Genomic DNA, 24,644 nt, shown 5'->3' on the forward strand with positions numbered 1-24,644 from the left:
AATAAAATAAAATAAAAATAATCAAAGAAATTATGGGTGTGGAATGTTGTAGAACTACCAAGACCAGCAGGATATTGATAGCCAAAACATCAAGCCCAGCAGTAACACTAACAGCGCAAGGGACTACACTAAATCATTTCTCAGGGCAAGGGCCTTTTTTTTTTTTTTATGCCAGATGAGTTTCATCTTCTGTGTAAGATTAATAGTATTAAATCTTAAATGAATAAGATGATTTTTTTTTTTTAATTGGAAACGAATAAAAAAAATTTTAATCTAAAAAGCAAACACTCTTAGACTATCATGACCATATATTTCCTTGAGTTAGGTCTTCATAAACTGTATGGTCTGCACTGTGATAAACCTACTGATTTTAGTTCTTTTCTGTTTTTTTAAGGGAGTATAAGGAAAGAGGTGGGTGGGGAGGGGAAGAAGGTGACGAAGAATTGAAGAAAAATCAATAAATGAATAAAATTCTTTCTTGAAAAATGTGTACAGTGTAGCAAAAAAAAAAAAAAAAAACCAAAAAAAAAATTATGAGGCAATGAATGAGTTTTTTTCCCCAACACACACACACATGCACACACAGAGTATGCAAAAATAATTGACTTCTTTTAGTTGTACTTGAACCAATACAAGAATTAATCACACATCTGCAGCATGCTTAGACACGCACAAAGAAACAGTCACACACAGACACAGACTATTGAAAGCTGATTAACAGAAATAACTAATTCAGAATGTATAAATTTATAATGTAAAACCCTCACATCCCCACAATAGTGAGTCAACAAACAATAGCTGAAAACAACAGAAAAAAAAAAAAAAAGCAAGACAATACTCACAAATTCCACGCCAACTGTGATCTCCCCTCTCGGGTCATTGGGCAATCTCCCAACCCACCGAACAGTCCCAAGCTCATTACCATTGTCACTTGGCCACATCACACGCTCACCAATTTTCAGCATATCATCTGGGCTCGCCATTTCAGGGTAGACAGAGCCTTGCCCGGCACGAACGCGATCACTCTTCTGCCAGCCTTCCCGCTGCTTGCGGATCTTGTGCAAGGCACAGAAGATGGCACTGTCCTGAGGCGCTTTGAAGTACTGGTTCTTGTGGTATGTCCCATCACATGTTCCTTCTCCACGGTTTTCCTGAGCACAAAATAAGGAAATAAATAGGACACCACCACAAATAATCACTTGAATAGAATTACAGGAGTTTATAATATAAATGCACGTCTTCACGCACGTCTGAGTAACAACAAATGTGTGTGGCGTGGCGTGGCGTGGCGTGGCGTGTGTGTGAGTGTGTGTAATACTAATAGAGACAAGACAAAATCCTTTATTTTCGAGGATAACCGACAAGCTCTGGAGTGTTTTTTTTAACATCCAGTCCACACCCTGAACAGTGTCTACACTACAAAATACTACATAAGTCATGACATAAGATTGGTAATAATAAGATACCTAGACAAAAAAGGTGCACACAAGCATACTCACACACACACACACACACAGAGACAATGAGCATAGTGATACATACCCACATTAACACACACACACACACACAGGCACAAACTTGGTGTTAAAAAAAAAAAATTGCAAAAAGAAACATAACACACACACACAGACATTCAACACACACACACACACACACACACACATAGGGAGGGAGATTCAAACATTTCTGAATTGGTGACACAAGTGTGGGTCATCATACACAACCCTTAGCACGACACAAACTGACTCAGTTTTTCTTTGTTTGTTGTTGTTGTTGTTGTTGTTTTGTCTGAGATGTGAATTATATCACTATAAATTTTCAACTGCAATTATATGCTTCAACTAGTTCAAGGGAATTTCAGTATCATATATCATACAAGAGTACATCATACATCATATTACATGCAATGATGCATAGATATCACAGAACACTAAGTTTTTTTTCCTGAATCTTGCTGCAAGGTGGTCAATGTCTGATTACTATTCTACCAGGGTGGAACAGTTAATGAAGCTATTCAACCTTAATGATCAGTACTAACATTTTGTTTAAACAGAATTTTAGAGACAAAGATAAAGATTGTGAAACACATGAACTGTGGAGAAAAAAAATCTGGTTTAATGAAACCTTGAAAGAAGGAAGTGGAACAGTTCAAATACCCATTTCATTCAGCGGAGCCAAGAACATTTGGCATACTGGTGCAATGATATTTAACAACATCTAGCTAAAAGTTCTAAATAATAACTGTCAATCTAAATAGTTTTCTATTCTTAAAGCAAATGATACTCAGACTTTTCATTCAAACAAATCCCAGTAACTGAAAAAAAAAAAAAAAAAAATAAAATTTTAAGGTCTACTCTTTAGCAGAATAAGATAGACCTGCAAAGTCGCAAAAGGAGTGGCTCATCCCTTCATGTGGTAGTTTACACCGCGACAGTGTGAGTCACAAAATGAAGGAAATGATGCACGACAAATATCATCAGTATGAGTAAAGCAGTCCTGAATGATTGTGTGAAACAAGCATCATGTATTCATATAATGCTTAAGCATACATGTACAAAGTACGCATTCTCTGGAAATATCACAAAATTAATGGAAACAGAGATACTGCCCTGTGTCCAGCTTTACAAAAGCAAATGTTAACTTTACCCAAGCCTAAACATTAATTTGAATCCTGAAACCCAAATGCTTGACGTCACCTTAGGCTAATCTCAACTCGTAAATACATGTATTATATAATATTAAAAAAATTCAGTTTTACCAATCTTTCTTAAGAAAAACTCCTTTGGCAAAAAAACAAAGCATCTGATATTGTTATATTTTCTAAATAACTAAAATAATATTTTGATGATTAACTTGTCAGGCACTGTTGGTAAGACATGACAAAGAGACCATAAAGATTATGTAAACATGAAACATAAAACTATAGTAAAAGCGATGATATAAAATAATGAACCACAGCCAAAATTATACCCAGGTATATATATAGTAGCAAAGGAGAAACCCCTTTGGAGTAACCGGAGACGGGGAAAGTACAGCCACAGGTCATATTTATGTTCAGGAAATAACTCCTTCCTTATTCAAATCCAAATTTCTCAAAAATCAATGATGAGGAAATTGTACTTTAATCGTTGTTGACAGTCAGTGCAGTTTTAAAATCATGTTGTTGCAATACAATGTTGCGTCGTTTTTGAAACGTCATAATACGGATATGGTGGCACAGACGTTATAATGACCGCGATCACTATGAGTATGACGGCCAAACCTAGACGTAAAAAAAAAGAGTACCTTACCGTCAACTCCACGCCAAAGTAGAGTCCTTGTAGGTCAGGAAGAGGACCACGGTAACGTAAACAACCAGGAAGTTCGCTCTGGTGCCCCTTTATTTTCACGAAAACCGTGTCGCCAGTTCTCAGGGTGGATCCTTCCAACAGCCAATCTTTGTTCCGGTACACTTCCAGACGTTCAACACACGTCGGGATTGGTCTCAGCAAATCCGACTCGGCACCTTGTAATTTTTCTACTTCACTCCTGGGGCACTGCACCTCCACTGTGTCTGCCGTTTCGATGCTTTCGTAGTATCCTATGTTTCGGTCAACGGCTTCATTCGAAGGTGGACTTATTTTCAGAAGAAGAGTGCCAGCCAAAAGCTCAATTCGGTTCGCGTTTGTTCGAATGTTCACCAGTCTTCGGTCTTTCTCTTTCTTCTTCTTGCCGTACTTTGTCTTTAATAATATGTATACTTCAGTCATTCTCTCGGTACAGCGTCTTCGGGAAAAGAAAAATTACACAAAGCTTAACATCGAAAATTCCACGGGGTTATAATTAGACATTTTTAGCCATTTTTAGACGAGCAACTTCCGGGTAAGGGATTTAACTTCGGCATACCGTACTTTCGGTTTTGGAAGCGCCTACAGGTTTCAGTTTAAATGCCAATGACTGTTACACCAGGCAAAGCGAGATCATCTCAGTGTTGGGCAAAAGTATTTTTTCGTACTTCCAAATGAAACAGAATATGATTTGTTAAAAGAATGGGAGACTAAATCAGTTACAGACTGCTGATTCATGATTTATTTGCTCGGCGTAACAATTAAAAATGTCTACAGAAATAAACCTGAGTCATGGTGAAGGAGAAAAATCGCACTGAATATTTTGTAGGTGATGCAACATTCAAGCAGGCACCTCGATCTAACAATAACACACACAATTTAAATTGATATCAATCCTCGAGATGTATCTCGGTGCTTTATCTAAATTCCTTTTTTCCAAGTATCCCGCCAACCAGGAATCCGGACAGGGAATCAGAATGCCAGTCAAGGGCAGTAACTCATCGCACAATGTCAATCAGGAAACCGGAAAGGGAACTACGATGCCGATCAGGGGGCAGTAGCTCTCCGCACGGCACCCTGCAGCAGACCCGGCAACAGATTATGGTGGAGTTAACTGAAATTATATAGGAATTTATGTTTCAGCTCCCTCGATCGTTGTCCTCCTCGTCCGACGGGCGCAATAGCCGAGTGGTTAAAGCGTTGGACTGTCAATCTGAGGGTCCCAGGTTCGAATCACGGTGACGGCGCCTGGTGGATAAAGGGTGGAGATTTTTACGATCTCCCAGGTCAACATATGTGGAGACCTGCTAGTGCCTGAACCCCCTTCGTGTGGACATGCAAGCAGAAGATCAAATACGCACGTTAAAGATCCTGTAATCCATGTCAGCGTTCGGTGGGTTATGGAAACAAGAACATACCCAGCATGCACACCCCCGAAAACGGAGTATGGCTGCCTACATGGCGGGGTATAAACGGTCATACACGTAAAAGCCCACTTGTGTGCATACGAGTGAACGCAGAAGAAGAAGTCCTCCTCGTCCACCTTCTTCTTCTGGAGTATTCAATAGGTGTAGGAAGTATATTGCTCAGTTGATTTCATTTGAAAAATCGCCAACTTTTCTAATGTCTGACCTCCTTTACATTAAAACACACACACACACACACACACACAACAAAAAAACTCAGTTTCCAACCAGGAAAATTACTAGCCTCATTTTTTACAAAACGTTCACACAACCTTGGTATCCCTGCGTATACCTACCCACACAAAGTTTTTCTTTTTACCATGTTACGGAAACTTGATATATCCCCGTGAGACCGCGCACTGCTGCCGGCGTGTTTTTGTGTGTTTTGGTTGTTGATGTTGTTGTTGTTTGTCTTTTCACTACAGTTGAATCCTAAAACAGAAGGTAGAGAATGGCGAGGGTGTGCCGGTGTGTAAAATTTCAGAAAGAAACATTTCTGGCATGTTCTCGTAATGAACTTGATTGTCTATAACTTTTGTAATCTAAGTGCATAATTACTGCACTTTTAGGAAATGAAAATCGATAACAATGTACGTTATGGCGTCCTTTCACGAATTACGTAAGCCCACTCTCTCACGTTTGGGGGTGGGGGAGGGCGTGGGGGGGGGTTGTTCACTGTATTCATTAGGCCGACCTTTGTCTTAGAAATTTCCAGTTCTCTGCCACAGATTTATCTATATAAAAATTCATTTATAATACAAACCCACTTGCCAGTCGACCGTCTATGGAAACAAAGAAAAGTGTGCGTGTGCGTGCGTGTGTGTGTCTACCGGTGTGTGTCTGTGTCTGTGTCTGTGTGCCGCGGCCGGCCGTGTGTCTCAGTGTGTGTGTGTGTCTGTGTATGTGTGTGTGCCGGTGTGTCTGTGTCTGTTGGCAACGTCAGTCCCTAAAACATTAAGAAAAAAAATAACAGTCTTCTTTTGCTCCTTGTAGAACTGGGCTTTTTGAAATTAGAAATCTTTCGTATTCTTTCTCCCCTCTTTCTCTCCCTGCAACTCATGCTGTCATCGCTGATATCTTTTTCCACAGTAGACTATACTCAAGAAAAAGACCATTCCTGTAAACGACTTCAGATAAAATGCGGTGACCAGAGGTGGAAGGTGGGGTGGAGCCGCTTCCGAGAAGGCTACGGTAATAGTACGTACCTCAGTCAACGCGGCCGAGCAATCAGTGAGCTGTCCAGTTCAGTGAGAGCGTGGGCATGAAACAGATCGGACTGCACGGGATAGTATGACTAATTTGCGCCCAAAATGTTAGTCACACCCAGTGGCTGACTATACTATGATTATACAATAAGGTCCGTCTTTGCTACTGTGCATTCGTAAGTGTAACGCTGAAAGGGAAGAAGACCGTGAAAGACCTGACAAATTGACAAGAAGTCAGTGATACCCTGTTGGTCAGGCATCTGCTTTGCAGGTGTGGTGTAGCGTACATGGATTTGTCCGAACGCAGTCAGTGATTCTTCCTTGAGTAACTGAACTGAATTATGATAATTATCTAAGAGCTTGCGTGCCGCAAGTTACTGTTGTCTTTCTTTCAGATCTTTTAGGAATGATTGCACTGGCTACTATTATAACTGTTGTTGAGAAAAGTATTTGTAATGAATTTACTTATCATTACAGCCGAGTTGCTTCTCACGCATTTTTTTTTTCTGTGTCAGATAAGCATCAGTTCCTGATGGCGGTCTTTGCTGTGAATGACGTGCAGTTGTACTTTTCCCACTGCTGAAGAAAGGAGCCATGACTCAGTGCCACCTCGCGGTGGATCGAGTGTCAGTGGAAAACGACCTCAGACTGTTCCATGTATAGAAGGTATTTTAAACTGCTAGGTCGATACCCACCTCGCGGGGTGATTTGGGGATAACCCACCAGTCCTTTCGAAAGAGTGTGTCAAAAGAGAGGATGGAAAGAGACTTGCATGTATTTCTCTAGACATGGTCTTAAAACCCTCTTGGCCGAGAGAATGGGATGTAACTTGAGCGAAGACACTCTCCACTATAATCAAAATCTAGCCCAAATAGTTGGGACAGTTGCCTCCTCTGCTGTTCTGATGGTCATAGTCGGACGCGACTGTCATACAATTCCACCTGGACAACAGATAGACAGTGGAAAGGCTCTGTGAGTTTATTTTATTATTTTATTTTATTTTTGCACACATGCACTGGTATTCGAACTAATGTAGGCCTACATATTATAAATGATTCTAAGTAAGCTTTTTTAATTAATACCTTGCAACCCGCTTGAGGATTCGAACCCATGCACTCTCCAAAAACCATGTCCTGAAAAGCCTCAGTCGCTCGAGGCCACGATAATTGATCGTACCTTAGATTTATAACCACTTCGCCCTGTCGTGGACTGGCCTTCGGTAGATTATATATAAATGACTGTATACACAATGTTATTGGAATGAAAGATACACATATGGGACCATGGAGTCAGTCGAAGGTAGCATAGCGAGTGGGGTTATGTTGACCCTGCCTCAGTCAGTCTGCTACGATATGTGATAGGTCCAAACGTGACCCGAGACATGATTGGGGGTATTATTCAATAAATATTTGTATTTTGAGCGGACAGGCGAATCAAAGATAGCCGAGGAAGAGATCACCATTTGATGTGTGCGAGCGTGTGTGTGTGTGAGTGTGTGTGTGTGTGTGTGCGTGCGTGTGTGTGTGAGGGGGGGGGGGGGGCGAGTGGGGGGAGGGGGTCGATGGTGGACGGTTGGGGTGGGAACAGGATATTGGGGAACTTGACGGGGAGTAAACCGACTAGCTGCAGATGGCAGCCCAGCTGGGTGGAAGTAGCTGTAGGATGTGTATGCGTTGAGGAAGAACTGATTACTTATGTTGAGAGTAACACAGTGAAAAGTTAACAGCAGAGCCGCGTGCTATTTTCTCACTCGCATTAACCGATTGCTTAACACATACACACACGCGCGCGCGCGCGCACTGACACACACACGCACTGGCACGCACACAAAGGGTACCGTATACACATACACATATACAAGACTGAATACATACACACAGACTAGTAGGCCTACGTTTTACGGCTGATTAGCACGTACGTACGCACGCGTACACTCACTAGTAACCGCCGTCGGTGGCACACTGGCGCACATGTACACGTACGTACGTGCCCCCCCCAACCCCCTATCCCCACCCCACTGACGCGCACATACTACACACACACACGGCCGGGGTGGAAGCAACTACACACACACACACACACACACTGACACACACACACACTACCTGGCGAATCAGGCTCTTCGATCCCCGGCTATTCCTTTCTCTCTATGTGTGCGCGCGCGCTCTTATCAGTACCCACGGGAATGTGCACGTCAGTTCAATATAATTTTGACGTACTGATGCACGTACTGTACGTGCCTCAATGCTCTCCGCCCCTCTCCAACCCGGCACCACATCGATCGCGATATACCAGCAGGTAACTGAGGGCCCATGGTTAGTCATCAGTGGTCAGGGGATAGTGAAATTGGCAGCCAGGGCCATGGTTTGCTATCACCATGACTTCGGTGTTACTGATGCTAACGGCCGCCAGGTCCGAGTGACATCGGAATTATCGATGGCTGAAGTCCACACGTGTAGGCTGAGGTCCACCCGGAACGCCGGGTTCACGGGCTGTAATCAACGGATCGTAACTCAGTACAACTGCACCACAAACTAATTCTTCAAAGAATGCACGCACCTACGGGTTCGGTCTTTCGCTGTGACGTAACATACAGTGGGTCACGCAGACCTGTGTAAACTTACAACGCACCCGATCAACAACCATACTTCGTCCGAGTCGGCTGCTGCCACATTAGTCAGTTTACTAATTAAAACATGACCGCTCATTTAGACTGACCACGATCGCGACAATCACTCGGGGTGTGATCTTCGATCTTTCATGCCAGGTCAGTATAATAGCGCGCGCGTGCCGGCAACTGTGACCATGGGGTACGACGTAGGCGCCATGAGCAACCACCGTTGCTATCTTTTGACTACCGCTCGTTCAGGGCCTATGCCGCCCGCGGGCACTGAGCGCTGTCGCCTTATCACTTCCGGATCACCCGGTTACAACTTGACACGATGAGTCCGCAGGTTACCAACTACCAAAACTGGTTATGAAAGGAAAAAAAGCCCGGAAAAATCTACCATAAGATTGACTGATTTAAACTGTATGAGACTGAGATTCTAAGCAAACATTTTCTGATTTAAAATCGGAAAAACGCGCAGATGACTGCAAGTAGTCCCTGGCAACGTGGATCACTGCGCCCACGAGAAACGTCCCTTAGCGACAGGATAAGACAGTCACCACACAACGAGAGCTTCACTTGACAACTCGAACAGCGAAGGGGAAGGAGCGTGCTACAGATCAGCTTGTGTGAAACTTAGAAAATTGCTCATATTTTTGTGTCTTCAGCCTCTGACAGCATCAACCATGTTCAAAAACACATTCCAGAGCGGTTTCTTGTCGATATTGTACAGCATCGGTAGCAAACCGCTACAGATCTGGGACAAAAAGGTGAGACTTTCCTGACAAAATCGTGTTCCCCCATACTTGGCGAATTTTTTTTTTCAAGGCGTTGCTACTCGTGACACTGCATGGTGCCCGATTTCCTGTCTTATGTAAATCGTTATAGTTCAAAATACTGTTGTACGGAATCTGCCTATTGTTAACATATTACACCCCATCTGTTTTAACAAGAAAAAATGCATTGCACACGTGTAGTTGTCATCTTTGATAGGTTGTGCAGTACATAGACACTACTACTAGTTTGAAAACCACATAATATTTGTGTTGAAGTATGAATACTTATACAACATAATCAGTTCTATCTGCCAATGTTAATTATTCAGGGAAAGCATATGATTCAGTGTCACATATGTGTTATGACAGTCTTCAAATGTGTTACAATGGTAGAAGCTGCAGTCAGCTGACTTATGTGAACTTTACATGTGACAATACATTATCATGTTTTCTGATTTACTATCGCAGTGAACCAATACATTATCACTTGTCTGTATTCTCTCAGTGCATATATACACAAAATGGTACAGGCAGAGTTGGCAGACTGTTGTTACAACTTGGTAACATCAAACCAAAAGTAAGACAACATACATCAGTCTAGCTGGTTGCTAAGGAAGAACTTGTGTCAAGGCCTTCTTTGTTAACTCGAATGAACTGACCCAACTGACAAGATAATGTCAGTTAAAAATCCCATCTGTCTTTCTGTTGCTCTGCAGGTCCGGAATGGTCACATCAAACGAATCACAGACAACGACATCCAGTCACTTGTGTTAGAAATTGTAGGAACAAATGTAAGGTGAGTGTCAAATTAAAATGTGAAGGGCCGTGAGGTAGCATTCAGAATGACAGGGAGTGAATTTAGGATGTGTGTGTGTGTGTGTGTGTGTGTGTGTGTGTGTGTGTGTGTGTGTGTGTGTGTGTGTGTGTGTACACATGTATGCAAGTGTGTGTGTGTGTGTGTCTAGGGGGTGTGGGGTAGGGGTGGGGCAGTGCACAAGTTAATATTCCACATCTGTCGATTGTGCACATCAGATACATGTGCAAACTTACTTTGATACAAGATACATCAATACTGTATTATTTCTAAAAAGATAAATTGTTGACACAATTAGTTGATGAAAAGGATGGTGTCAAAATACAACAGCATTAGGCACTGTTTTGATCATCTTTGAAAGTGAATGAATCATTGTACACAAAATGAGTAATTAATTAAATTTATATGAACAATAAAGATTTCCAAATTTGTCACTGAAAGAAGTAGGACATGCTGTTTGACATGCTTGGTGGTTTAACTGATACAGTGGAAAAATCACGTCATGGATATCTCTGTTTATATCTTTAAATTCAGAAAGAACAAAGTATATTGCGCATAACAGTACATTACTGAATTGCATGTGTGTGGAAAATAAACTGATCATAGATATTTGATATAATTCTATGTAGCTGATATACACTGGTTTCTTTTTTTATCCCTCTCCAGCACGACTTACATCACATGTCCAGCAGACCCGAAGAAGACTCTCGGGATCAAGCTCCCCTTCCTAGTTATGATCATCAAGAACTTGAAGAAATACTTCACATTTGAAGTGCAGGTGAGCTTGAGGCAGTACCCTGTCACAGCATTTTCATGCCCGCATACTTGCTTCTTTGAAATGTATTGCACACTCTCTTGACAGCGCATGTGAATATTCAGTTGGGACCTGGTTTGACCCAACCAGCTGCATGTTTGAATGCACACATGAATGCTAGCTTACATGATACAGCCATTCACACACACACACACAGTCATTCACACACATACACACACAACCTTTTAAACATACACACATACATGCATGGCACAGATGCACACATGCACTCTGTCCGTCTGTCTCTGTCTTCAGTCTCTCTATCCCCCCCCCCCCCCCCCCCCAAAAAAAAAAAAAAAAAAAAATTTATAAAAAAAAAAAAAAAATTGCATTTTCCCCCTTTTCTCTGCTTGCCAGGTCTTAGACGACAAGAATGTACGAAGGCGATTTCGGGCCAGCAACTACCAAAGCACGACACGAGTGAAGCCCTTCATCTGCACAATGCCCATGAGGCTGGATGATGGCTGGAACCAGATCCAGTTCAACCTGTCAGACTTCACCCGCAGAGCCTACGGCACCAACTACATCGAAACCCTGCGAGTTCAGGTCAGTTGGACAGAGTAAGGAGGATGGTGGTGGAATGGTTAAGATGCTTACATGTCAATTACAGTGTCCCTGAAGGTCTGGCTTCAAATCCCAGTCTAGCACTTTCTCCCAAGTCTGACCTGAGTGTCCAATCACTCGGATGAGACGATAAACTGAGGTCCCATGTGCAGCTCGCACTTGGTGCACTGAAAAAGAACCCATGGCAATGAGAGTGTTGTCTGGCAAAATTCTGTAGCAGAAATCCACTCTGATAGGTACACAGATATATATTCATGCACTCAAGGCCTGACCATTATGGACTGGATTACGCTGCTGACTGGGTGTCTGCCTTGCAGATGTGTAGTACTTGTCCGAAAGTGGTGATGCCGCTTTGAGAAACTGAAAACTGGACAGAGTGGTTGTTCATTTCGTAGCGTTTACTGAGTCATAAATCACATGTTACTTTCTGCCAACTTATGCCAGAAATCTGTAGTGGTGTTTTGTGTGTGTGTGTGTGTGTGTGTGTGTGTGTGTGTGTGTGTGTGTGTTTTGTGTTTTTTTTTCCTTTTTAAGGTTCTGAGTTTTAATTTGGAAAAGAGAATTTTTTTGGAAAGGACAAGCACTGTCTCTCCACTTTGCCCCTTGCCTCCCAAGAAGACTTCCAGTGGTGATTCTTTTACATCAAAGGATACCCACTGATTTCAACTTATGGAAGAATTGTTCCTAGCCAACTTTCACTTGAGAAAAAAAAAATCTCCTGCAATCAAAAGTTCCACATTTTAAGACATAGGTACTGGCTGGCATTTCAACAACAGTGATTGATTAATAGACAGAAAAAAGATGGTTAGATCCCAAAATATAAGCTCTGATAAGAATGTCACCCAACCCCCCTGACCCCCCTCCACTCTCCCAAAGATGTCTTACCACAATCCCACCTCTTAGGAATGGTGGAATTTGACTGTCTCATTGGTGCACTGATCAATTGTTCAACGACTCTGATACGAGACAAAATCTTGTGTATAGCATCATGTTGATGCAAGCATCTATTTACCATATAGGAAATGGGAAATGCTTTTGAATAGTTTTGCGTTTTATATCTGTACAATTGTACATCTACATTTGTGTGCACATACTCACACACGTAGCATATGTGCACATAATTTCTGATTGCTTATAATCTGGTAAGGATTCAGAATGCTTGTGTGTAGATATTCAGGCAAAATACACATTAATTCGTTAGTATGTAATGTTTAGAGGATCCTTTCATTATGACTTAAAACACAAGAATCAAACAGTGACTAACAAATAATAAATCTACTAATTAGTTTTACATAAGTACTGAACTAGTTTGACTCATTTTCTTTATGACACCTTAATAAGAAAAAACAAATATTGCATGGTTTATTTACAGATCCATGCCAACTGCCGAATTCGACGTGTCTACTTCTCCGACAGACTTTACTCTGAAGACGAGTTGCCAGCAGAATTCAAGCTGTACCTGCCAGTGCAGAACAAGAAATAGAAATGAAATCACCTGATCTCCTGTTTCTTCTGCCCCAAATGTACCTACCTTCTCTACTTCAATCAATATTTTTGTCACTCTGTACACTTTTTACTTACTACTCAAGAACTGACTCAAAAAAGGGACAAGAACGGCCGCTATACAGACACATACTGTAGGAGGGAAGCACATCACGGTTTCCCCATGGGTGGGGGATGGTGGCAGCGCTGTGACCTTAAGGACAGAGGAGACAGTGGGCCTTTCAGACCTCCTTTGGGGAATCTGTTAGCAGATGTTCACTATCAATGTGTGTGGCAGGCCAGGACTGGCATCTTGTTAGCGTCTGGGGACAGGGAAAAATAAACCAAAGACACAATTCAGGTCTCATCTTGAAGTGTTAAACGAAACTGGGTGGAGAGTGCTTGAAGGTTTGTCCAAACTGTAAAAGGGAAAGTTGATAGGGGGAAAAAAATGAAAGGCTGGTATACACTGTCAAGGATCTGGGTTAAAAAGAAAAAAAGAAGAAGTTATGTAGACTGTTAAAGGCAAAGAGATGAAGGGATTAAAAGCCTGGTTTGTATTGTTAAGGACACTGACCGGAAGTAAATGCACGGTTTGTTTTGTTTCTTGAGTAAGCCGGACTGGTGAGGAGAAATAAACTGGAATAGAAATCAAAGTCTTGGCTGTAATTAGTAACAATGACTGGAGTTGGATTTTTCTCCATGCTGCTTGTAACTGTACGGGACGTAAGTGGGTTGTGTTGATGCATTGTCTGTCTGGGAGCGTGTATGATCTCAGATGTACACTGTACATGTAAATGTGAATGTTGTACTGTCTCCAGTGCTGACTGTGTCTTGTTCATTGAGAGAATGGCAATCATCTATCATTTATGGCATCAGTTTCACCTGTACAAAGGCATTATTTCATTTGGATACATTGGGTGGGATGTTGGGAATCTGATGCAATGGTCTCTGTCAATTTGCAAACAGTTCCTGTGAAATTTTGTGTTCTGCATATGTTCCCCCCCCCCCCGCCCCCCCAACCCCCCCATCCTCATTGTTTTCACCATTACCCAACGTATCATTGCTGATCACCATTTTTATTTTCATTGTTGCATTGTCTGATGGTTATGTTCTGTATTTCCCAATGTCCCACCTATTTCAAATTTCTTTGTGCATATGTTCATCCAAACATCGTGGGAATCAGAATACATGTGACAATGTATGTTGTTTGTGTATCAGCATTTTTTTAGACTGGAGAAGTTGTGATATGTGAATAATATGCCTCCGCAAATAGTGAAAAATATACATGTTCAAAAATTTCAAGTGATTTGGTCTCTTCACTTCTCTGTGTCATGATACATTTTTGATCAGTGCTTACTTTTGTTCTCTCTTTCTCTGTCTGTCTGTTCTACCTTCTAACATCTTCCAGGTGCATGCATGTGTGTGTGTGTGTGTGTGTGTGTGTGTGTGTGTGTGTGTGTGTGTCAGAGAGAGAGAGAGAGAGAATTATTAATACTACTACTATGAAAACAACTACCACTATTACTTTGTCTCACTAAATGTTATCAGCAAAACAGTATGTCTCTCTCTCTCTCTCTTTGTCTGTCTGTCTGTCTCTCTCTCTCTCTTGCCAACACACATGTTCATCACATTACATTGCAATACACTGCATCCATTCCATCAAATTATAACATCATATCAATTTCAGTTATCAAAAACAAGCTAACTAAACCTCCAACTTTAATAAACTGGAGTAAAGTGCCTTTGCAAAGAACACAACATAGAAAAACAAATAAAACCGCAGGCAGAAAAAAAGAGAAAAAAAAAATTAATGCGCGGTGCTCTGAATTTAGCGACACGCTCTTCCTGGGGGAGAGCAACCCAAATTTCACACAGAGAAATCTGTTGTGGCAAAAAGAGTAATACAATACAATACAATGCCAACACAAGACACCAAGCCGTGATCTTGATCACTGGTGAACACTGGATCGTAAGTCCAACACCTAACCAATTCTGCCACAGCAGCTCAATTTTAAAGTTTTTAATTTTTTTTATTTATTTATTTTTTTTAATTATAATCTTTTGAGAAATGCAATCTTTAGACCCATGAAGGGTGGTGGTGGTGGACGTGGAGATTAAACAGTGACATTTCTGATGATGAAATATAGCTGCCAGGTTGAAAAAAAAATATATGCATAGAAGCAAAACCCAGCTCTGTATCTGGAAGAGGTGTGGCAGATGCAGTTCATGAGCACTGGAGAAGAAATAACAATGTTCATTCATTTCACAGATAAAGCCTTAACCCCTTAGGTGCCGAACTTTTGGTGAAATGACATCAGCCCAGCAGAGTTTGAAAGGCAGTTTCTTATTTTTTAATTGATTTTCAATGGTGTAAGTGATTTCGCTGAATAAAAGTACGGAACCGCAAGAGGTAAAAGTCCCAATATATAGTGGTGACTGATGTCCTGACCTATGAGCTCTGTCTTATCTCAGTCAGGTGACAGCCCTCCATACTTGTCAGCAACAGTCAATAAGGGGTTAAACTCTTCTGAGTATATTCATTCCAACACGAATCCCAGTAACCAAACAAGCAACACAGAGGCAGAACTGCCAAACACATGAATCACCACTACAACAACTACTATTTATCACAATTATTACAACTGCTACTAAGCTGCAGTAGTAGTAGTAGTGGTTGCTTTTTCCATTTCAGTTGCATGCAGGTCATAGAGTAACATTGTTTTCTCTCTCTGTATATTTTTTAGGTCATAGAGTAACATTGTTTTCTCTCTCTGTATATTTTTTAGGTTGTTTTCTCTCTCTGTATATTTTTTAGGTCATAGAGTAACATTGTTTTCTCTCTCTGTATATTTTTTAGGTCATAGAGTAACATTGTTTTCTCTCTCTGTATAATTTTTAGGTCATAGAGTAACATTGTTTTCTCTCTCTGTATATTTTTTAGGTCATAGAGTAACATTGTTTTCTCTCTCTGTATAATTTTTAGGTCATAGAGTAACATTGTTTTCTCTCTCTGTATATTTTTTTTTTTCTCTCTCTCTCTTTCTTTTTTTGTTTTTTATTGTTGTCTTTTTTATTTTTCTGGTGCACCAACATGACTTCTTCATTAGCATTCCTCCACCCTCCACTCCTCCATAATTTCACAATTCACATGTGTTTGTTTTCTTAACATAATTTTTTATTTATTATTATTATTATTTATTATATGGACATTTGATCATTCACTTTTAACTTACAATGAATATGATGTAATTTCTGCACATACCATACCTGCGGAAAATGTTTTTCTTGTGGAATATTAAGGTGACTACCAGCTTCAACAGGTTATTTGTTTGTTACATCTCGCTTGAAGAAAAAAGGAGGGGGGCGGCAGAAAAAGAACACTGAAAATACCACAGGAAAATAATACACCTTTCTCTCTTTTAATTTCAAGTTAGATATTTTTGTACGGCATAAATATTTACAATTACTCTCTAATTAACACACCACACCACTTTTGAACATGTGTATGAATATCTCTTAACACTTTAACCACCCATTTCTATTTCACCTATCCTGTACTGACCAAAATCCTTTAGAATGGTCTATCTGTTTGAGAGAAGGTATATATACAGTACCTCAAAATAAGCAGGATAAAAAAAATTAAAAAAAGAAAAGAAAAGACAACCACAAAGGTGACTGCAGCGACCGCAGCATGCAGCTACTGTGACGCCTAGTGCCATGGCCGAGTGGGAAAACAGCCTAGGAAGTGAGTGTCCACAGGTTTGAACCCCCTATACATATGATTTTTTTACTATCCCCCTTCACTATAAACTGTTGAGTGATGGTGTGGGGTGCCAGTCATTAACTGGTCGACACGATAAACTTGAGGTCATGCATGACGGGCGCAATAGCCGAGTGTGTTAAATCAATGGACTGTCAATCTGAAGGTCCCGGGTTCGAATCACGGTGACAGCGCCTGGTGGGTAAAGGATGGAGATTTTTGCGATCTCCCAGGTCAACATATGTGCAGACCTGCCAGTGCCTGAACCCCCTTCGGGTGTATATGCAAGCAGAAGATCAAATACGCATGTTAAAGATCCTGTAATCCATGTCAGCGTTCGGTGGGTTATGGAAACAAGAACATACCCAGCATGCACACCCCCGAAAACGGAGTATGGCTGCCTACATGGCGGGGTAAAAACGGTCATACACGTAAAAGCCCACTCGTGTGCATACGAGTGAACGCAGCAGCAGAAGAAGAAGAAGAAGAAGAAGAGGTCATGCATGAAGCATGCATTCAGTGCACATAAAAGAACCCACGGCAACTAAAGGGTTGTGTTCAGCAAAATTCTGCAGAAAAATCCACTTTGATAGTAAAACAAATACACGTGTAGGCAGAAAGAAAAGGGTCAGTTTTCAGTTTTGGTAGCTCAAGGAGGCGTCACTGCGTTCAGACAAATCCATATACGCTACACCACATCTGCCAAGCAGATGCCTGACCAGCAGCGTAACCCAACGCGCTTAGTCAGGCCTTGAGAAAAAAGAAAAGAAAAAAGAGGTAATAAATAATAGATAAATACATAAAAAAGAACTACTACTACGAATAATAATATGTATAAGGTGCAAAAACTTGATGAAGCATCAGTTTGACATGGTACAGTATATGACACCAAACTGAATTTTACACTGACATTTTACATCGACATCTGTTGGGACAAAAAGTAAGACAACACACTACTTCTTCTTCTTCTGCGTTCGTGGGCTTCAACTCCCAAATTCACTTGTATATACGCGAGTGGGCTTTTACGTGTATGACCGTTTTTACCCCGCCATGTAGGCAGCCATATTCCGCTTTCGGGGTTGTGCATGCTGGGTATGTTCTTGTTTCCATAACCCACCGGACGCTGACATGGATTACAGGATCTTTAACGTGCGTATTTGATCTTATGCTTGCGCATACATACGAAGGGGGTTCAGGTACTGGCAGGTCTGCACATATGTTGACCTGGGAGATCGTAAAAATCTCCACTCTTTACCCACCAGGCGCCATCACCGTGCTTCGAACACGGGACCATCAGATCGAAAGTCCAACGCATTAACCACTCGGCTATGGCGCCCGTCACAACACACTTCAATCTCTCTTATTCGTTTACTGCCTGAAATCTTCGATATTATCACAGATTATATTCCTGCCATCATCTATGCCTTCACAGTCATCAAAAGATAGTGATTTCTATACTCCTGCAAATCAAAATGTCATCCACGATCACCATTCCCCCCTCCCCCCCATTTTTTCTGTTTTACTCAGTGGTGGCAGAATCTCTTGGGCTGCTCAGTTTTTCACTCTCAGTTAATAATGTTTTGATTTTTTGTTGTTGTTTTTTCCCCCACTATCTTTCTCTTCGTGAACATCTGTAAGTGAGATAAACGCGGAGGACAAAGAATGTTAAAGTCACCACCCACTGTGGCGAAGTGGTTAGCACTGCATACTGACGACTGGGAGGATTAAGGTTCGAGTCCCATCAAAGGTGTTTTTGTATTTCTCCGAGTCGACCTGTGGCCAACTCCTATCCCGACATGAGTTGAGAGAGCTATAGGCTCAAACATAGACACTAGAGATACTAGTGTCTTTGGCTCAAATACGAAGACTGGAATCCATACAGTGGAGGGTCAGTTATCCATTTCACGGTCACGTCCTTGGGAATGCTGCCCAAATTTCTTCATCAACACTACAGGTGTCTGTATCCAGTTGACGGCCGGTGTCAGCCTGGTTGACGCTGGGACATATCATTTTGAGAGTACAGTCTTGTCGGGTAGTCCCAAACCTAAATGTCCCCCCTCCCACCCCCCCAAACAGCTGCAGCAGCATCACTCCCACCACCATTCAACATCATTGAAAAATGGAAAACAAAATGTCCCGAATTTCGATCTGGGGCACACACAAAAAAGGCACATGTCTGGCAAAAACAAGTCCCCCCCCACCCACCCACCCAAAATGCTTATCTCTAAAAACTATTATCAAATGTTTGCTAAGATAGTCGGAACAGCATCTGCCTCCTCTGCTGTTCTGACGGTCATTGTCGGAGACGACACGCGACTCAGTTACACACAAAGACGCATTCAGTAATATTAAATTCATTACTTCTTTCATTGGACACACTCCCCCCCCCACCACGCCCATACCCTTCACCCTCTCCTTCTCACCCCTCTCCACCCCGACACAGCATGTCTATACGTCCCACGATTGCCTACACTGTAATTATTGTTTTGTCCGCGAGCTGCGACATGAATACAGCCCATTGAAATAAACACGCGTTTGCCGGTGCTGTGCTTAAGTTCTTGTGCATCAGGCTATGTAGTGGATCCATGGCAGACATGCATTCGTGTGTGCGCGTGCGTGCGTGCGTGCGTGCGTGTGTGTGTGTGTGTGTGTGAACATGCATGCGTGTGTTTGTCAGTGTGTTCCCCGTGTGTGTGTGTGTGTGTGTGTGTGTGTGTGTGTGTGTGTGTGTGTGTGTGTGTGTGTGTGAGAGAGAGAGAGTGTGTGTGTGTGCGTGCGCGCGCGTAAACATGCATGCGTGTGTTTGTCAGTGTGTGTGTGTGTGTGTGTGTGTGTGTGTGAGCGCGCGCGCGCGCGCGAACGCACGTGCATGTTCGCATGCGTGTATATGTAAGCGTGTATGTGACTGCATCTACGAATATAATCATTTATGTGTCATATGGAAAAATTAAGTAATCGAGTCTTTGCGATGCATCCTGTTCTATTCAGTACTCAAGCGTGTTACAAAAACGAATTACCCGACCTGAACAGACTTGACACTCGCGCAGAATGTAATGTAACCAGAGAGAGAGAGAGAGAGACGGAGAGAGAGATAAGAGCGAAGCCGCAACAGTTGTGTAAATTAGCCTTCTCACTGCTGCTGTCACACAGCTCGATCGCTTTACATTGGCTTCCCGGCTTGTCGTCAGGGATGATCCCAAACAAACAGCCGGATCCAGGCTAGCTAGCAGTCCACTGAGTCAGTTGCCGCGATGGAACCGTCGACAGGGAGTCAGTGAAGGGCGGGGATTGACGGGGAGGGTTAATTTGCGCTCACCAGGCCTGTGCAACGTGTACTTGTCTAACGTTCATTGATGAATGAAAGTGCATTTCATTGTCGTGTGGGGGCAGGGGGGGTGGGGGGTGGGGGGGGTGGGGGTGAGGAGACTTGTGGTACGTTACCAGGGGAGACTGCATGGTTGTCTCCATCAGTTTTGGTTATCCGAGAATAGTTTCTTTTGTCAGGCACTGTGTTGGGATGGAGTGGCCGGGTTGTGTGTGTGTGTGTGTGTGTGTGTGTGTGTGTGTGTGTGTGTGTGTGTGTGTGTTTTGGATCAGTAGGTGCGTTTCTAAGGTGGTGGTGATGGTGGTGGGGTGGATGTATAAATAGCAGAGAGACAGATAGATAGCGAAGGCAGACAGACTGACAGATAGGTAAATTACACACACATACACACACACACATTATATATATATATATATATATATATATATATATATATATATATATATATAATGTACAGAGCGAGAAGCGAGAGGGGGACAGACAGACAGCAGACAGACAGAGAGACGAGAAAAGAGCCACCGAAACTGTGACAGACTCGACTGACAGACAATGTGTATCGCAATTTAGCTAGCGAAGGCTGGTTACTAGTGAACAGCAGATCCTTTTGATTGAATCAGAGCAGAAAGGCCGCGGCCATGCATGCACCTCGATCTCTCCGCCGATTCTCTCTTCAGCTTTCAGGGTCCCCACTCAGTAATCGTATGGACACCCCCTTCAGTTTATACAACTCCATGCACGCATGCAGCCACCTAGAAACTGACGTTGTTTAGTTCAACCCCGCCCCCGTTAACGCAGTTAAGACAGTGTGTAACTTCAGGCAGCCACCTCAGTATGGGGACGGACGGAGTCGTTCCGTCGGTTCGACCACGCCTACAAATGCCGTTTAGAATGTGTATTCATCCAAAAAAAAAAGAAAAAAAAAAAAAAAGAAAAAAAAAAAAAAAAGAAAAAAAAAACAAATCACCAGTGATATTCAGGTGATATACAGGTACAGGGACAACAGGAAATGTTCCTTCTTTCCCCGCACTACCAGGGAGTACAACAAGCTCTCCCGCCTTAGGCAATATCAGTTTCAGTTTCAGTTTCAGTAGCTCAAGGAGGCGTCACTGCGTTCGGACAAATCCATATACGCTACACCACATCTGCCAAGCAGATGCCTGACCAGCAGCGTAACACAACGCGCTTAGTCAGGCCTTGAGAGAGAGAGAGAAAAAAAAAAGGTGAATAAATAATAGATAAGCTTACATAAATTAAAAAATAAAAATAAATAAAAAAATAAAAAAGGTAGTAGGCAATATCAGCCTCGGCGGAGAGCCTCCGATCCTATTTCTGGCCCCTCGCCCCCCCCCCCCCCCCCCCCCGCCCCAAATTCCTTCCCACCTACAACAAAGTACGGCCTACCAAAACTGTCTAGAGGCCTGAAAGAGAGGTGGGTAGCCCCAGCCCCCTTAGTTAGGCACTGACCACCCAAACCCCACAACACAACAGCAAACAGGAACCTTTGTAAAATGCCATAATCTTCAGTCAGCTTGATGAAGGCGGGCAGATACGAAAGAAGTAGTAGTAGTTTGAGAATGCCTGTTGATTGGACTGTGAGCGCCTGAGTGTGGGGGTGGGGTGAATTGGTGGGTGACCGCGCGCGCGCGCGTTGGGTGCGTGTATGGGTGCGTGTGCCGCAGTGTGTGTGTGTGTGTTTGATGTGTGTGTGCGCGCGCGCGTGTGCTTCTTTCTCTCTCTTTGTCTATCTGTCTGTCTGTCTCTGTACCTGGGTGAATTTTTATTTTATTAATTTTTTATTTCAATGTTATATTCAGTTGTTGTCTCGATGAACTAATGTTTTCACACCACCTCCTCATGAGGGGCTATGGCCTATTATTCAGTAGAAAAATAAGTTCGTTCGTTCTGCCGTCTGGGTTAGCGCTGCGTGTGTTTTCAAGTTGTTGATGTATACAAGTATATCACCAAGATAAAACACGCACGCCCAAACTTCCGGCAATTAGAGAGGCAATTAGAGAGGCAACCGAACACTGCAGAGACTTGGGCGAGCATTATCAGTCAATCAATCAATCAGTTCTGTGTGTGTGTGTGTGTGTGTGTGTGTGTGTGTGTGTGTGTGTGTGTGTGTGTGTGTGTGTGTGTGTGTGTGTGTGCCAGTGAAAGAGACAGACAGACAGACAGACAGAAAGAGACAGAGACGGACAGAGAGACAAAGGAACAGCGAGAGAGAGAGAGAGAGAGAGAGAGAGAGGGAGGGAGAGAGAGGGAGGGAGAGAGAGAGAGGGAGGGAGAGAGAGGGAGGGAGAGGGAGGGAGAGAGAGGGAGAGAGAGAGAGGGAGAGAGAGAGAGGGAGGGAGAGAGAGAGAGGGAGGGAAAGAGAGGGAGGGAGAGAGAGGGAGACAGGGACAGACAGACAGACAAAACAGGGACTGAACGGAGTGGGATGGAGTGGGTTCCTTTGGCACAGCTGATACATGATGTTGCACTGCACGCTCACATACACGTAGACACAGAGAGACCAAACACACACACACACACACACACACACGCACACGCGCGCGCCCCCCCACACACCGACAGTGCAGAAGCTCACACGCACGGGAGAGAGAGAGCGGAGAGAGAGAGAGAGAGAGAGAGAGAGAGAGAGAGAGAGAGAGAGAGAGAGAGAGAGAGACAGACAGAGACAGAGACGGACACTTAGACACAGAGAGAGGGATAGACAGACAGACAGACCGACAGTGATGAGTGAGAGAAAGACAGACCCTTGACAGAGAGTGAGAAATCGAGGGCCCGGAGAGACAGAGACAGAGAGAGAGAAAGAGATAGGCACACGTGCAGAAATATACGGATTTATAATGAATCGTCAACTTGAATGTTTGTTCTGGAAGAAAGTTATTTGTGTGTCTGTCTGTCCCCAATGCGCCTCCCAACTTCCCAAGCAGACGACGGTTTGGTATCGGTCAGCCATGAAAATCTAAATGGCGGATATCCGGTTTCACTCAGCGTATGAATAATGACAATGAAACATTTCTTTAAAGATATTTAAACATCACAAATGATTGTATTACGCTGCAAAAAAGTACTAATAAGTAATGCAGGCTGAATGCATGCTTAACATAAGTATTTGGAACTGTCCAGAGGCTTAAGAAAATCTATTTAAAAAATGATAAATCAAGTGCGTCCAAGCGTAAATATATCCGTTTCAAGTAGTGAAATGGCAAGCCACTGTTGACAGCTGCTAAGCAATGGACGCCAAACTGAAGCTGAATAATCCATGTGTACTCGAGTTATAAAACACTACGGTAGTTACACGTAGCTCACCCAAAATGGAAAACTGCTACGGCAAAAGAGACAGGATTCCCAGAGAACTGCTGCACAACACAGACAGACTGACAAACAATCATATCCAGACTCTCTCTTTTCTCCAGGAAATAGCCGACGAAAATGCGCAGCTGAAGAAAAGAAAGGAAGAACTTGAGGTATATCAATCTGTCACTGAATCTTGTTGAAAAGCTCGAACTGTTGTGCTCGTGATCATCAGTGTGTTTGCATTCACATTCGTGCATAGAGCTGCACGTTCGCGAAAGTTTGCTTCTTACTTTAAACACACACACACACACACACACAGACGTGAGAGAGAGAGAGAGAGAGAGAGAGAGAGAGAGCTGTTGATTCCACTGTTCATTAAACAACCAGTAAATGTGAATTACATAACAGCACCGTCTGGTTTGAGGGTGTTACTTTTTTCTTTTTCCCCCCTCACTGTAGGGAATGGGAGAATATGTATTTATATGCATGCTTACAGTTTCTGTATTTATCCATACATGCATGCATTTCAGCATGTGCATAACACAATGAAACATATAGGCACCCAGCCTTGAATGTAGACATAGATATACACTCTGAAAGAAGAGAACCAACAACTGGATCAGGGCGTGCAAGCACATGTTCACTGGAGTGCTCATGAATATATGGATTCAGACAAGATACAGAAATAGATAGACTGACATTGACAAACATCTGTCAGTCTCGGGAGACTATGGGGTGGTGATTGATACAGCAATGGGGTGGCTGGACAGGCAAATGCAGACATAGAGGGTGTGTGTGTATGTGTGCATCGGGGTGGGGTGTGTGGAGGTTGGAGGGAGATGTTGGTGATCGAAATGTATTCTGAAATGCATGTGTTCTCTTTGATTATATTAAAGTTGACTTGACTTGAAAAACAGTCCTCTATGAAGATGTATGAATACAACTAGCATCATTATGGTCATTGTTCATGTGTTGCATTTCTTGTAAATCCATTCCTTGTCACCATATGTATCCTCATGTTCTTGTTCTTGTTGCTTATAGTCCAGCCGACACAACATTTACTGCTACAAAAGCTTTCATTTGAACTGTGAAACAGAAGGAGCAGGAGAAATGTGCAGAGATTCACGCATTGGCTGAAGACAGCCAGCGACGTATCCAGGACATAGAGGAGAACTGTCTGAAACGAGCAGATGAG

At 42.7% G+C, this 24,644-nt stretch overlaps 3 protein-coding genes across 4 annotated transcripts in view; 2 read left to right on the forward strand and 1 right to left on the reverse strand.

Annotated features, from left to right (window-relative positions):
* The window catches only part of LOC143300216 (ubiquitin carboxyl-terminal hydrolase CYLD-like), a 35,466-nt gene extending 31,638 nt beyond the window's left edge, over positions 1 to 3,828 (reverse strand). For both annotated transcript variants that reach the window (XM_076613783.1, XM_076613784.1), the window contains exons 1-2: positions 3,291 to 3,828; positions 843 to 1,151 (exon numbers count right to left, since the gene is read on the reverse strand). In XM_076613783.1, the coding sequence (XP_076469898.1) occupies positions 843 to 1,151; positions 3,291 to 3,749 (768 nt within the window). In that variant the 5' untranslated portion in view covers positions 3,750 to 3,828. The remainder of the gene's footprint in view (positions 1 to 842; positions 1,152 to 3,290) is intronic.
* A 5,318-nt stretch (positions 3,829 to 9,146) lies between these two features.
* Positions 9,147 to 14,351, forward strand: LOC143300566 (cilia- and flagella-associated protein 20). The gene is made up of 5 exons (XM_076614325.1): positions 9,147 to 9,375; positions 10,098 to 10,177; positions 10,862 to 10,973; positions 11,367 to 11,555; positions 12,946 to 14,351. Exons 1-5 carry the CDS (start codon positions 9,292 to 9,294, stop codon positions 13,054 to 13,056), a joined length of 576 nt encoding a protein of 191 aa, XP_076470440.1. The 5' UTR covers positions 9,147 to 9,291; the 3' UTR covers positions 13,057 to 14,351.
* Positions 14,352 to 23,381: 9,030 nt separating this feature from the next.
* Positions 23,382 to 24,644, forward strand: part of LOC143300666 (uncharacterized) — a 7,893-nt gene continuing 6,630 nt past the window's right edge. Inside the window, exons 1-2 of the mRNA XM_076614502.1 lie at positions 23,382 to 23,619; positions 24,546 to 24,644. The exon at positions 24,546 to 24,644 is cut by the window's right edge and continues 36 nt beyond it. Of these exons, the coding sequence (XP_076470617.1) occupies positions 23,467 to 23,619; positions 24,546 to 24,644 (252 nt within the window). The 5' untranslated portion in view covers positions 23,382 to 23,466. The remainder of the gene's footprint in view (positions 23,620 to 24,545) is intronic.

This window comes from Babylonia areolata, chromosome 26, assembly GCF_041734735.1.
Source record: "Babylonia areolata isolate BAREFJ2019XMU chromosome 26, ASM4173473v1, whole genome shotgun sequence".
Taxonomy (NCBI): Eukaryota; Metazoa; Mollusca; class Gastropoda; order Neogastropoda; family Buccinidae; genus Babylonia; species Babylonia areolata.

Coding starts and splice junctions, on each gene's coding strand:
- LOC143300566 (XM_076614325.1), top strand. CDS start 9,292: ATGTTCAAAAACACATTCCAGAGCGGTTTCTTGTCGATATTGTACAGC. Junction 9,376..10,097: donor TACAGATCTGGGACAAAAAG/GTGAGACTTTCC, acceptor GTTGCTCTGCAG/GTCCGGAATGGTCACATCAA. Junction 10,178..10,861: donor ATTGTAGGAACAAATGTAAG/GTGAGTGTCAAA, acceptor ATCCCTCTCCAG/CACGACTTACATCACATGTC.